Raw genomic sequence first — 14,343 nt, 5'->3', positions numbered from 1 at the left:
GAGAAAGATTTCTTTTTACCTGAACTATTCACTAGCTAAAGTAGGATATAGCCTTTTATGGATATGTAGATTTAAGCCATTAGTTAACTTTTGTTTGAACTACAACTTACTTGTGTTGTTTTTGGAGTCAGCCTCAGTTCTTAGGGAAGCAAAGTTAGACAAAGGTACACTTCTGTCACTTTGCTGATTTAAAGCTAGACCCTAACAGGCTTGGCTTTGACATTTTTGATATTTAAATATTTTTGTTTCCTTAGCAAGGGCTGAAGCTTTAGGAAACTTAAATTACCCTACAGTTTGCTGCTGCTCCAGGACAAGGATACAGGGCAAAGGATTCAAACTACAGGTGGAAAGATTACAGCTGAACATTAGGAAGAACCTCCTGATGCCCAGAGCTGTTCGATAGTGGAACAAGGTGCCTCAGAGTGTGGTGGAGTCTCCTCCTTTGGAGGTTTTTAAACAGGCCGCATGGCCATCTCTTGGGAGTGCTTTGATTGTGTATTCCTGCATGGCAGGGGGGTTAGACTGGATGACCTTTGTGGTCTATTCCAACTATATAGGCCTGAACAGACAGGCCAAAATAAAGCTGCTTTGGGTCACTTTGGAGGTATGCTGTTTAAATGACACACGCATCTTAAGAGGCCAGAAACTGCACCAAAGCTGCACCAAAGTACTTAGGACTGGAGAATGGTTTTAGCATGGCTTCTGGACTCTTAGGACGTATGCAGCATTTAAACAGCATTCCTCCAAAGTGACCTGAAGCATCTTTATTTTGGCCTGTGTGTTCAGGCCCTATGAGTGTATGAATTTAAAAAACAAAAAACAGTCATTGTGGCACTGAACAGAAACTGCAATCATATAATACTCATGATTTCCAAAGTCAGGAAATACTGTGAAACTAGACTCTCACCTCAAATCCCTCTGCATCTGTTGCATCTTGCAGTTCCTATGAAGCTGTATTATAGTGAAATCTTTAAAGAAATAACTCTCTTGACTGCCTCCTATACTAGCTGACATTTAGCAGCTTTTCAGGGTGCATCTACACTGTCGACGTAATGCAGTTTGATGCCACTTTAAGTGCTGTAGCTCCACTCAATGGAATCCTGGGATTTGAGGTTTTACAAGCTCTTTAGTCTTCTCTGCCAATAGAGTGCTGGTGCCTCACAAAACTACAAATCCTAGGATTCTGCAGGAGGGAGCTACAGCAGTTAAAGTGGTGTCAAACTGCATTTTTTTCCTACAGTGTAGCAGCACCCGCAAAGAGTAGTTCTTTTTAACTGCTTCACCCAAAGGCACCAGTTTTCAGATACAATTGATTAAAGGTACTCTCAAAACAGCAGACCCAGCTGTCAGGGATGATGGGAGTTGTAGCTCTTCACCTCTGGCTCTAACTCACCACCTTGTTATGCAGCAGAGCTGACCAGTTTTGGTCAGTGGTTAATGCTTTTCTCCAAAGCAGCAGAGTTTCAGAGAATAGGCTGAAGACCCTGACAAACTCTCCAAGCCTTCTCACTCTTCTTCCTCAGATGTCTCCAAACTTCACCAGGATTCTGCTGACTCTTGTATCTTCACTCAAGACACCAGACAACTCAGTAGTCTTATATTATAAAAGATCTACTTTATTCTACTATATACAAAAACTATATGCCCTACAAATCACAATCTCTACAATCTCCAAACTACTCACACAACTACCCACAAAATACATTGGCAATCATAGCAATTATTATAGCCATTGTTAAACACCACCCACTTAGTCAGTTTCCACCCAGTGGGCGTGTACATCCATTTTGATTGGCTCTCATAGTTCAACCCATAATTAATGATTTCATCATCTCACCTTGTACACTTAATGATTCTCAGGTGTTTCCAATTGTACATTCTACATTTCTGTCCTTGGCATTCAGGACTGCTAAATTACATTAGCTTTTACACCTGTGTGGCTTCTTAATTGCTTTTGCTTAGTCACTGTGACTCTCACATACATGTTTTATTTCTTCTACTGTATGTCCCATGTTGCATTTTCCTTAACACCAGCTCCAAGCAAATTCCAAATTAATGGTCAATTTTAAACACGTTGAACACTGTGGAAAATAAAATTATTAACGTGTCTTCATTTCCCTTCTCATTGGAGTTTATCATATGAAGGAGACTGGGAGTTGTTACGCGAAATGATTTCCCATGATGTCACACAAAACCCGCCATTAAAATGGTCACAAAGAGGCATTAAAGTGCATCTTTTTTACTTTTGGGATTTCAGCATCAATGCATTTCCGATATCGCCTTATTTGTGCGTGGGACAATCATTCGTGCAATTACTCCCCATTTTCACTTTATTTGTGGGATGCTTTAATCTTTCTTTCTTGCCAAAATTCGCCCCAGTGTGATAACCTCCCCACAACCAAAAAGAAAAGTCCTTAGCAAATAGTATCACCGCTTAGGTACAGCTGCCAGTGCATCACATGGGCAGGAAATCTCTTTATAGTCTTGTGGTTTGTGAAGTTTCACACAGGCATCGTCTTGTACAAGCAGTTTTGATAAAACGCCCATCGCTGTGGCACTGATCAGATACTGAAAGTGTATAACACTCAAGATTTCCAAACTCAGGCAACCCTTTGAAACTGAACTCTCATCTCAAAACCCTTTGCAGCTGCTGCATCTTGCGATTCTTGTGCAATCTTATTCTAAGGAAACCTTTGCAGAACCCTCTCTTTTGACCCTCCCAGCTGATCCTTAGCAGCCTTTTAGGTAGCAGCTCTTTTTCACTGCCTTGCCCTGAAAGGCCCTTGTCATCAGGGCTCCAAAACGCACTGCAGAAATAACCCAGTTTGGGACTGCTTGAACTGCCCTGGCTCGGTGCTCGGGAATCCTGGGAACTGTAGTTCGTTGTGGCACCAGAGAAGGCTAAAATGTCTCACAAAAGGATGGTGCTCAGAGCTCCCTAGCGTGGAGCCAGGGCAGGGAAAGTGGGGCTCAACCCGGATTAATTCTGCAGTGCGGGTGCAGCCCATGAAAGAATGGTGGGGGAGGGTGGTCAAGTCGAGGATGGCTGATCTGGGTGATCTCATGTGGATTTTCCTGGACTTTCCTTCCCTTCAAGGAAGGGGGGAAACAATAGCAAAATCAGTTCAGCAGAAGAATCCCTCTGTCTGGGAATTCCCCTCCGCCGGCAAAGGCCCTCTGTCTTCTGGGCTGCTCTCTTCCGGAGGCTCAGCCTGAAAATGAAAGCAAGCCCTGAGACTGAAGCTTTTCTCCATCCTTCTTCCTTTTGGCTTTCTCTTCTCTTCCTCTTCTCGGAACCCAGGACCGCGCCCTCCTCAGCTGCTCTAGTCGCCAAGGGCAGCCAGGGGGAATTTCCCATTGCATCCTTTGAGGCCAGATCGGAAGGCGGCTTCAGCAGCTTTCTCCGTTTGTCTCCAAAGGACCACTTTTCCAGCAGCCAAGCAAAAGCCCGGGAGGAAAGGAAGGAAGAGAGCGCGGTTTGGGTGCTGGGTTCGAGTCCTGCTCACCCCTGGACCAGCCGCGCTCTCTCGGCCTCAGAGGAGGGCCAGGGCTGAAGACCCTTGCCAAGACCTTGGGCAAGCCACATTCTCTTCAGCCTTTTAGAGGATGGCAAAGCCCTGCTGAAGAAACCTGCCAAACCTCTCCCTCTCTCTCTCTCCAGCCTCAAAGGAGGGCCAAGGCAAACACCCCCCCTTCACTGAAGACATTTGCCAAGACCTCTGGCAAGTCACATCCTCTCAGCCTCAAAGGAAACCAAAGCAAATTGCCGCCTCCCCGAGGACCCTTACCAAGACCTTGGGCAATTCATCCTCTCAGCCTTGGAGGAGGGCCAAGGCTAACCTCCCCTGAAGAAAGCAGCCAAGACCTTGGACAAGTCACACTCTCTCAGCCTCAGAGGAAGGCTGTGACAAATACACCCCACTGAAGAAACTTGCCAAGTCCATGGACTAGTCCCACTCTCTCAGCCTCAGATGAGAAACAAGGCAAACTCCTGCTGAGGACCCTTCCCAAGACCTTGGAGAAGTCCCCCTCTCTCAGCCGCAAAGGAGGGCCAAGGCAAAGCCACACTGAAGAAACCTGCCAAGGGAATCCACATTCAGGTGGCCATACGCAAGGAAGGACTTGAAAGCAAAACAGCACCCAAAGGAGAACCAAGAGCAACCAAAATGCCTGGCTGCCACACGGACTGCGTGGAGAGGCCCCTCTCCCGCGTGCTCCGGTCCCTGGGGGCCTCTGTGGGCGCCCACCCCTGGCCTTTCCTCCTCCTCCCCTTGCTGCTGTCGGCCGCTTTGGCCCCGGGCTTCCTGTACCTCCGGAGCTGTGAGGACAACGACATCGAGGCCCAGTTCACACCCTCGGGGGGCCCGGCCAAGAGTGAGCGGCATTTGGTCCAGGCGCACTTCCCAACAGACGATGCTCGGTATTTCTCCGCTGAGAGGCTGAGCACAGAGGGGGCCTTCGCTTCTTTCTTGGCCCTGCCTGCCGAGGGCAACACCGACGACTCCCTCCTCACGCCGGGGGCTTTCGCCGAGCTGCTGGCACTGGATGTGGCAGTGAGAGAACTCAATGCCAGCGGGCTCTCCTTCGCTGACCTTTGTGCCCACGGAAGTCCCGACGGCAACTGCAACAGCCCTAACCCACTCCTCAGTGCCGTCCAAGGCAAGCCCGAGAGGATCCAGGCCTTGCTGCCTCACCTCACCTTCCCGCTCTTCCAGGGCCGGGTCCCCCTGGGCTTCTTCCTTGGAGGGGTCACCTTGGGACCTGGAGTTGAGCCGTCCCGCCCCGTCCAGGCTGCCCGAGCCCTGCGACTTATCTATTACTTGCAGGAGGACACGCCGTCTGGAAGAGAGGCCAGCAGGCTCTGGCTGGAGAGCTTTCTGGAGCACATCCCAGGCCTGATGGAGAGTCTGAACTTCACCTCCCTTAAGGTAAGTGGCACCTGGCTTCAGGATGCCATTGGGTGCCTCTGCACTGTACAACTACTGCACATACCCATGTATAAGTCTAGAAATTTTAATCGACCCAAATAGCCCAGGTCGACTTATCCATGGGTCCATTGGGTGCATCTCATGTATAAGACTAGAAATTTTAATTGAAACAATCGACCCAAATAACCTAGGTCGACTTATCCAGGGGTCAATGTAAGTACTCTACTTTAACTTTTATATTTAAAAAGGAACCATGCCCAAGTTAAAAGCAAGAGTGTAATCTGTCCGTTGGGTGCATCTGCACTGTAGAACTACTGCACATATCCATGTATAAGTCTAGAAATTTTAATCGAAACTTCTACCCAAATAACCTAGGTTGACTTATCCATGGGTCAATGTACGGTACTTAAACCCTTATTTCAAAAAGAAGCATCCAGTTGTGAAAGGCAAGAATATAAACTGCCCTGGAAGCTCTGACCCCCTCTAGTCCCTCATCTATCCAGCCTTTAGGGTGAGAACGGACAGTTATGCTTGCTGGAATTTTGTAAGTTCTTGGGCATTGTTTTTCCTGCCTTCATCCTTTAGGTCTTTTGTTACTTGTCCCTAATTTTTACCTTCAACATATCTATAGGGCATATCAAATTTATAATTTTGGCCCCAAAACCTTCCCTCAATTTATACATGAAGTTGATTGATAGTCAAGTATACAGTGAGCCCTTGGTATCCACTGGGGGTTTGGTTCCAGAACCCTACATGAATAACAAAATCCATGGATGCTCAAGTCTCATTAAATACAATAGCATAGCAAAATGGTGTCCATTATATAAAATGGAAAATCAAGGTTTGCTATTTAGAATTGATACTTTAAAAAATATATATATTTTCAAGCCGTGGATGCTTGAATCCATGGATGAAAAATCCATGGATAATGAGGGCTGACTGTATACGGTATACTAACACCCAAAATCCACCAAACAGCAATATCTTTATTGGGCAAACTACATGCAGAAAAACTCTGAGACCTCTCCTTCTCTACCCACTGAGCCTCGCCCCACTCATTTCTTCTCTTCTACTGAGTTCCAGAGTTTTAAAGGGATATGGGTGAATGCTACAGCCTATTTGTGCCAAAAGGCAGACATTTGGAAAGCAGTGGTTTTACCCCCCAAAACACACACACACACAGGGTGTCACCCAGTATGGCCCATACCCTCCTAGTGTTGCAGGTCTTTCTTGCATCTCTTAACAGCATACTGTCTTTATGTATTTGAAAGTATTTATTTATAGTGTCTGCCAATTCAGAAGTAAAACTATTGAAGCCATTAGGCTTACACCCAGGTAAAAGGATATAAGATTGCAATTTTAATTAATATTAAGCAAAATATTTAACAAATGATGCTCTCTTTTTTTCTTTTCTTTTTTTTTCTCATCCGGCAGGTGGCATACTTTACTTCACTGTCCAGACAGGAAGAGTTTGAAAAAAATGCCAAAGGAGTGATCCCTTTCTTTTCCATCGCATATACCTTAACCATCTCCTTTTCAATTATATCATGCTCAAGGTAATTATTGGACAAGGGTTTGGTTGGAATTCTTACATTGTGTTTGTGTTCCCCCTTCCATTTATAGCTGTATTTCTCTGTACAGCTCACAGTCAATAAGCAGGAGGTATTGTAGTTGAATCAAACAAATATTGATTGTTTTTTGTGGGTTTTTCAGGCTATGTGGCCATGTTCTAGAAGAGTTTCTTCCTGACGTTTTGCCAGCATCTGTGGCTGGCATCTTCAGAGAATGCTTGCCTGGAAAGGACTTGGATATATATATTTCCAGGCAAGCATTCTCTGAAGATGCCAGCCACAGATGCTGGCGAAACATCAGGAAGAAACTCTTCTAGAACATGACCACATAGCCCGAAAAACCCACAAAGTATTATGGATGCTGGCCATGAAAGCCTTCGACTTCACAAATATTGAATGTGCCAAATAGCAGTAATTCCATAATAAGTTGGCTACTATACAAACATTTCAAACATTTTAGGCATAATTCATTAATGAGTTTGGTAATTTTACACTTGGATGAACATCAGTCCTGATCCTGCAGACATTCAGGTCTTTTAAACCTGTTTGGGCTGTATTTCCCTTTCATCAGAAGGTACAGTACCCAAACTAGAACTCGTCAGTGCATAACAACAACAAAAAGTCACTCTAAATTCCAGCAGGCATGATACACACCATACTATCTAAACCCAGAAAGTGTACTATGCACATAATAGTATGTATCTGTATGAATACAGTGGGTGCTTTGTAACCATTGGGGGTTGGTTCCAGGAACCCTTGTGGGTACCAGAATCCAGTTAACTGTTACACCAGAAATAGATGAAAAACTACTTGCGCTTTCTAGAGCTTGTTGTAAAGTATGGTATGTTGAAGGTTGTCCTCTCACAGGAAATGTTAGGCCTCTATGTTCCAGGATATGTTAGCCAACTCTATAGTCAGGGATCATTTCGTTGAGGGAAGTAACAAAGTGAAAAGAAAGAGACAGAGAGAGACAGCTGCAGGAAAATACTGCTGAGAATGACGATGACTCTTTCCAGCCACATCTACCAAGCAGTGACACAGAATCATTGGCATGCTCTGAAGCACAGCTGCCTATTAGAACATTTTGCCTAATGCAAAGAAGAAGATAGCATCTTCTCTCACTGCATGTACAAAAGCCAAGTAGATTATGTAGTGAGAGAAGATGCCATCTTCTTCTTTGCATTAGGTGAAATGTTATCGTAGGTAGCTGTGCTTCAGAGCATGGCAATGATTTCTATCTTTTCTCTGTATTTACAGTGGGAGACCATTTTATCACATTTGTATGAAACAAGATGTCTTAGGGGGACAAAAGACAAGCTATATGGCACACAGCCCTCTCCTGCAACAACTTGTTACTGCATCTTATAACTACCTGCCCCATGACCCTCTCATTTCATCTAATGATGAGGCTACTGGCTTCAAAGGGAAATTCAACAGTTAGGGAGGCTTGATCAGTATCTGAAAATGTCAGCTTCCATTTGTAAACATAAATGTGTTTTGATTTCTTTTGGTCATGGAAAATGTTGCATATTTGGCTACTGCATTCAATGCTCTAGATTTGTTCAAAGGGGGAGGATACAGATGTATCATGAAACTGTCATTTCACTTATCTTCTTAATCTGTTTTACAGGCTAGACTGCATAAGAACAAAAGTGTGGGTGACAGCGCTGGGAGTGCTTATTGTAGAGATATAGCTGTATCATGAAACTGTCATTTCACTTATCTTCTTGATGTATTTTATAGGCTAGACTGCGTACGAACAAAAGTGTGGGTGGCAGCCTTTGGAGTGCTGTCAGCAGGCTTATCTGTGCTCAGCAGTTTTGGATTACTACTGTTTTGTGGGGTACCATTTGTTGTCACAGCTGCAAATGCACCATTTCTTATACTTGGTAAGTGAGCAGCTACACACTTTTCTATGCATCCTTTAACCTTTGGATGGATATGTCTAAATGTCAGGGAAAGTGTCCACTTCAATAATTCCAATAAGAATATTAGATTATTATTTTTTACTATGCTTCTTTCTCAAGGATTTTCCTTTCTTAATGTCACTACTCAAAAGAGTACTCTTCAGTTTACCTGATCTCCCTTTTGATTTGTTTCTTTTATCTTTCTCTGGTCCCTTCTGCACATTGGACAACCTCTGCAAGGGAAGCCTGCCTGGAGTCCTATTTCTTTAATTGCATCCTTTTGGCAGGAGTGCCTCAAACTGCCAGCCATGGTGCCGGGACATTCCTGCCTCCCATTCCTTTCCCTTTCACTCTCAACTTGGGCTCTTCAAGCACAAAGAGCAAGTGTTAGATTTCTGCCCGTTAACTCTTCTCTCTGCAAAACAAAACAAAACAAAAACAGAGCAGAAAAACAAGCCCTTTGTCCCTTTCTCCTTTCCCCAAGACATCGTTTCATTTATGCAGTTGAAATCAACCAAGCTCACTCAGCATTTTAGCCTTTTTGAATGCTTGGGCGGGAAACTGGTGGCAGCTGTAATGAGCAAGCCTGGTTGATTTCACTAGCATGAACAAGAGGATGTCTTGGGGAAAGGGGAGGGGGATGAAGAGTCTATTTATTTGCTCTGTTTTATTTTGGTTTTGGTTTTTGCAGAGGAAAGAGTAAATGTGGCAGAAACCTAACCCTTGCTCTTTGAGCTGAAGAGCTCAAACTGAGAAGGAAGACAGAAAGGGAACGGAAAGGGAGCATCTTGTTCATCCCAGCGAAATCAGCCAAGCTCGCTCACCTGAGCATGACTCCCTTCTCCTTCCCCCTCTCCCTTCCCCTGCTTTCTCAGTTTCACCACATCAACTTTTTCCTCTGCAAAACAAACACAACAGAAAATGCTGCCAAAGAGCCACCGCAGCTATGGCAGCAAGGAGAGCAAAAGGGGTTGGTGCTCTTCTTACGTTCCCTCAGGATGGATGGTAAAAACCTATTTCATCTCAGGAGAGCCTAAAAGAAGCACCAACTCTCTCCATTCTTTCTGCTGTGGCAGTGGCACTTTGGTGCTTTCCTACTGCAATGGGAAGCTGCTGTTTCTTTTATGCTTTCCCCAATGAACTAAGCTCTTGCCATAGTCCATCCCACAAGAATCTAAAAAAGTACCAGCCCCCTCCAGTCTCCCAACAGCTTGCTGTTAGTTTGGCATTGTGTCTGAATCCAAGGTTTACTCTATGTGCCAAATGTAATTTTTTATACCCATAAAGTACAAAACATGTTTCTCTTGAGAACCAGCATGGTGTAGTGGATTGAATGTTGGACTAGGCAGATCAAGATTGATATCCCCATTTAGTCACATAAACCTTGGGCAAGCCACACTCACTCAGCTTCAGAGGGATGAGAAATCCCTTCTGAACAAAGTATGCCAAGAAAACCCTGTGATAGGTTTACCTTGGGGTTGTCATAAGTTGGGGAAAAACTGGAAGGCACACCAACAATTTTTCTCTTGCCTGCTTCATACAGCATGTGGAAATGGATGTATAATCTTATCTGCTCTCTTTAGGAGTTGGTATTGATGACATGTTCATCATGGTGTCCTGCTGGCAACATACCAAAGTCAAGGACAGTGTCAAAAATCGGATGGCTGATACTTATGCAGATGCAGCGGTCTCCATTACCATCACAACACTTACTGATGTTTTAGCTTTCTACATTGGAATTGCAACTTCCTTCCCATCCGTTCAGTCGTTTTGCATCTATACAGGAACGGCTTTTGTATTCTGCTATTTATATAACCTTACATTTCTTGGGGCTGTCCTTGCTCTAAATGGTAGAAGAGAAGAAAGCAACAGACATTGGCTCACCCTCCAGAAAGTGAAGCAAGAGCCTCTGGATTCTCAGGGCCATCTGTATAACATATGCTGTGTAGGAGGATCTTTTGATGAATTAACTGGAGCTGAGACTGAACATCCCATGAATGAATTTTTTAGAAAGTATTATGGTCCTTTCCTTGTACAATCCTGGACCAAGGCAGTGGTGGTGATCCTGTATGTCATTTATCTCATAAGTAGCATTTATGGGTGTACACAGATTAAAGAAGGAATAGATCTTCGAAACCTTGCTAGTGACCATTCTTATGTCATTCAGTATTATGACTGGGAAGAGGAATACTTTTCTGAGTATGGTCCAAGGGTTATGGCTGTTGTTACTGAAAGCGTAGCATACTGGGATCCATCTGTTCGTGCAGATATTGAGAACTGCATGGTTGCACTAGAAAATTCATCTTATGTAGACAGGAAATTATCAAAGTCATGGCTGAGAATATATGAACAAATGCCCATAAATATAAATGACCGGAGCTTTTTCATTGGCAATTTATCTGTTCTGTTTAGGGTAAATCCAGCTTCTAAATGGGATGTTAATTATAGTAATACAGAAATATTGGCCTCACGGTTCTTCATACAGACAGTGAATGTTACTAGTGCAGTAGATGAAAAAAATCTCTTAAATGAACTCAGAGGCCTTGTTGAAGACTGCAAGATACCACTGATAGTTTATCATCCAGCTTTTATTTACTTTGATCAGTACCTTGTGATTACTCAGAACACTGTTCAAAATGTTCTGATTGCTACTGGAGCCATGTTGCTTATTTCCTTATTACTCATTCCCAATCCTCTCTGCTCCTTGTGGGTAACATTTGCTGTGGCCTCTGTTATTGTTGGCGTAACTGGTTTCATGACCTATTGGAATGTCAGTCTTGACTCTGTATCTATGATCAACCTTGTTATTTGCATTGGGTTTTCGGTAGACTTTTCTGCTCATATTTCTTATGCCTTTGTTTCCAGTGAGGAACCCAAAGGAAATGAGAAGGCAGTGGATGCTCTGTACCATCTTGGTTACGCTGTTCTGCAGGGAGCTGTGTCCACTGTGTTGGGAGTGGTTGTGCTGTCCATGGCAACCACATATATTTTCAGAACCTTTTTTAAGATCATGTTTCTAGTAATCATATTTGGGGCTGCTCATGGTCTCATTTTTATTCCTGTGTTCTTGACATTCTTTGGCTTTTGCGGTAGCACACAAAAAAGACAGCATCAAATCAATAATCCATCATTTGAGAAGTCATCTGCTACAGAAGATGCTTATATTTTAGATGGAAAGATTAGGAAACTGGCTCCTGTGAGTATATAAAGGTAAACTAAAACTACAAGCACTAACGAAATCAAAAAGTCCCACAAAGGCTTTCAAAATATAATGCAAGCAATGTGCTCAGTTCTAACAAGAATGATGTGACTAATTAGCTTTAATTTTTCTAGGGTATAAATTATAGAGACCTGAAAAAGCAATTTCTCTTATGGCTTTTTGTTCACATGTTTTGACTCAGCATTAATGTAGATTTATGGGCTTTTGAAATTACCATTTGAAACAGGTTTTTTTTTTGTTTTTTGTTTTTGTTTTTGTTGTTTTTGTTTTTTGGTTAACAAAATGCCATGAGGATTGCTCTGGAAGAATATTAGATGGAAACATCAAACCTTTTCAGCAGTTCATTGTACCACTAGTTACATCTAAAGAAGTCCCCAAATAAACCTTGTTCTGGGGTTTCAGGAAAAGCTAAGTTTTGTTGTTATTGTTGTTGTTTTCAATTTTCTCAGTCTGTTGTTGTAAGATTAACCTCATCATCAGCAGAATTACTTCTCAGATAAGTAATACATACTCAATTACTTCTGAAAACTAACAAACTTTAAATATTTAATGTGAAGGCATAAACTATAGTCCAACATCTATTTCCGTCCTATAGTTGGGTACATGGTCTTATTCAGTGACACATCTGTCAGATCTGATTCCAAAACTAGTGGTGTTATAAGACCTCCTCTCATGTAACATTTTTATCACCAAAGAAGCCTTTACACATACGTATGACATGCTACTTTTTTTTTAAAAAAAAAATGATGTCCCTACCTCCCCAAGTTGAACATAAAAAATAATTTCTTCCATTATCTGTTATGATAATAACAGCCCAAACTATATAATACAGCAAGCTTGTCTTATGTCATCTTTGTTGATATTTTGGCCAAAAACAAGTCTAACTCGGAACATGCAGTGTATTATAAAATTGGCATTTACCCACAAAAAGTTGGAGCCAAATATACATATACTTAAAATAGATCCATTGAAACCAAAGAAACTTTCAACATCATTACTTAAGTATTATTAATTTCAGTGGGTCTACGGTAAATACAAGTCAGTCTGGATCGATACCAGTATGCAAAGGAATTTTGTATTATCTTTCAGATTAACTGTGTGAAAAAAGTTGTAGCATGAGCTTTCATAGATTTGGTCTACTTCCTCAGACGGCATCCTCTGGATCCATAGCTATTCTGAGAGGTGAAGAAAGGTTAAAGTGTGTATTGAAAAAAGAAGCAAACATTGGAGTTAAATTAAACTGAAGATTTTGAGCAGTGTTTCTCCCCTGAAATAAGAGACATGATAATACGTACTATAAAAGTACAAAAATAAATGCCTAATCATTCAAGGAAACAAATGTAAGGTTTCTGACAAACGATTAGAGAAACTGTCAAGGAAAATGTTAATTCTATGGATATAAAATTTCTACTTAAGAAACAATGGCACTTTGTTATATTTTTTTAATGGTTGTTAACTTTTCTTAGTGGATAGCTTTTTTCTATAAGTATTCATTTTTATAATACAATTTAGAGTGAATATTTTGAGAAGTTTTAATACATTTTTGTTTGTTCTGTTCCTCTGTTTTCTGTTGTTGTGGTTTGCAAAATTTGAAAATAAATGAAGAGACTTGTGGGGTTGTTCAGTTTCTCTCTCTAGAGTAAGGGTGCTGTCAGAACCCATATGTATGGTTCTGTCATGATATGATGATATTAAGGAATGAAGATATGAAGGCATGGCAACCAAGGAACAACATAAACTTGTTCTGATTTACCAGTATACAACACTGTAATATCTACTTTGCCAGATCAGAGTTTAAAAAATTGTTCTGTGGATGGTAACTCAAATAACCCTTTAGTCTTCATGGCCTTATTGTCCCAAAGAGTAATATTTACAAGCTTTAGAACTTGTCAAAGGTCTCATAGTGTAACATGTATTGATATAATAGCTCAATTGTAGAAACGGAATGCTAAATTTTACCAGAACCTGCCCTTTACAGGGATTTGTTTCCAATCCAAAAACTAGTAGAATGGTAATCAAGCTTTTTCTGAGATCTGAACTGAAATAATTGGCAAAATCCTGGGGAAATTCATTTGGAATATTAGCAGGAAAAATGTTCCTACAACCAGCTTCCAACATCAGTACCTTCAGCTACATGAGAATCTGCTGTGTTAGAATTTGCTTTCAAGTGTAGGATTAATGTTGCAACAGTAGAACATGGATCAAGTAGTTTTGCAAGAGGTATTTTCACCCTCCTTTCCACAAGGATACGATTTTGTAGTACAAAAGCTAATGTAGAATCAATTCCTAGTGATGAAAGTGGAGTATGTAATGATAAATCACCAGGAATAGTGTCAATCAGGGTTTTCAGAAGAGAGGTGATATAATCAACAGGTCCATCTAGAGATAGATTCGAGGATGCAGCTCCACCATTTAGTTCAGGATTTCTACACATCTCTTCAGAAATCAGATTATAAAAACGACTCTTCAGTGACAGATTCTGAGATAAAACATGACAGGCTAATGTTTGAAAGTTGAGTTTTACTATAGCTTGCTGAGGATTATTTAGAATTAAGCTTCTTCTGAGATACTCATGAATATCATTCACTTGCACATCCTCTAAACCTTTGGTATGTAATGCATTGCTTTGACACTGGTGCTGAGCTTGCAAAACCCCAAGATTTAAGGCACCCCAGTTAATGGACTGTCCTGAAAGGCCATTGTTTCTCCTGTAACAA

At 42.0% G+C, this 14,343-nt stretch overlaps 1 protein-coding gene across 1 annotated transcript; it reads left to right on the top strand.

Annotated features, from left to right (window-relative positions):
* Positions 1-3,437: 3,437 nt before the first annotated feature.
* Positions 3,438-13,068, top strand: LOC149309991 (patched domain-containing protein 3-like). Its single transcript, XM_089531433.1, has 4 exons — positions 3,438-4,928; positions 6,363-6,484; positions 8,243-8,388; positions 9,990-13,068. Exons 1-4 carry the CDS (start codon positions 4,167-4,169, stop codon positions 11,612-11,614), a joined length of 2,655 nt encoding a protein of 884 aa, XP_089387559.1. The 5' UTR covers positions 3,438-4,166; the 3' UTR covers positions 11,615-13,068.
* The last annotated feature ends 1,275 nt before the right edge of the window (positions 13,069-14,343 follow it).

This window comes from Sceloporus occidentalis, unplaced genomic scaffold (assembly GCF_023333645.1).
Source record: "Sceloporus occidentalis isolate IW3139 unplaced genomic scaffold, rSceOcc1.0.p SCAF_7, whole genome shotgun sequence".
NCBI lineage: Eukaryota > Metazoa > Chordata > Lepidosauria > Squamata > Phrynosomatidae > Sceloporus > Sceloporus occidentalis.
The sequence above is the reverse complement of the archived record's forward strand: the minus strand, read 5'-3'. Positions and strand labels throughout refer to the sequence as shown.

Coding starts and splice junctions, on each gene's coding strand:
- LOC149309991 (XM_089531433.1), top strand. CDS start 4,167: ATGCCTGGCTGCCACACGGACTGCGTGGAGAGGCCCCTCTCCCGCGTG. Junction 4,929..6,362: donor TGAACTTCACCTCCCTTAAG/GTAAGTGGCACC, acceptor CTCATCCGGCAG/GTGGCATACTTTACTTCACT. Junction 6,485..8,242: donor TCAATTATATCATGCTCAAG/GTAATTATTGGA, acceptor TGTATTTTATAG/GCTAGACTGCGTACGAACAA.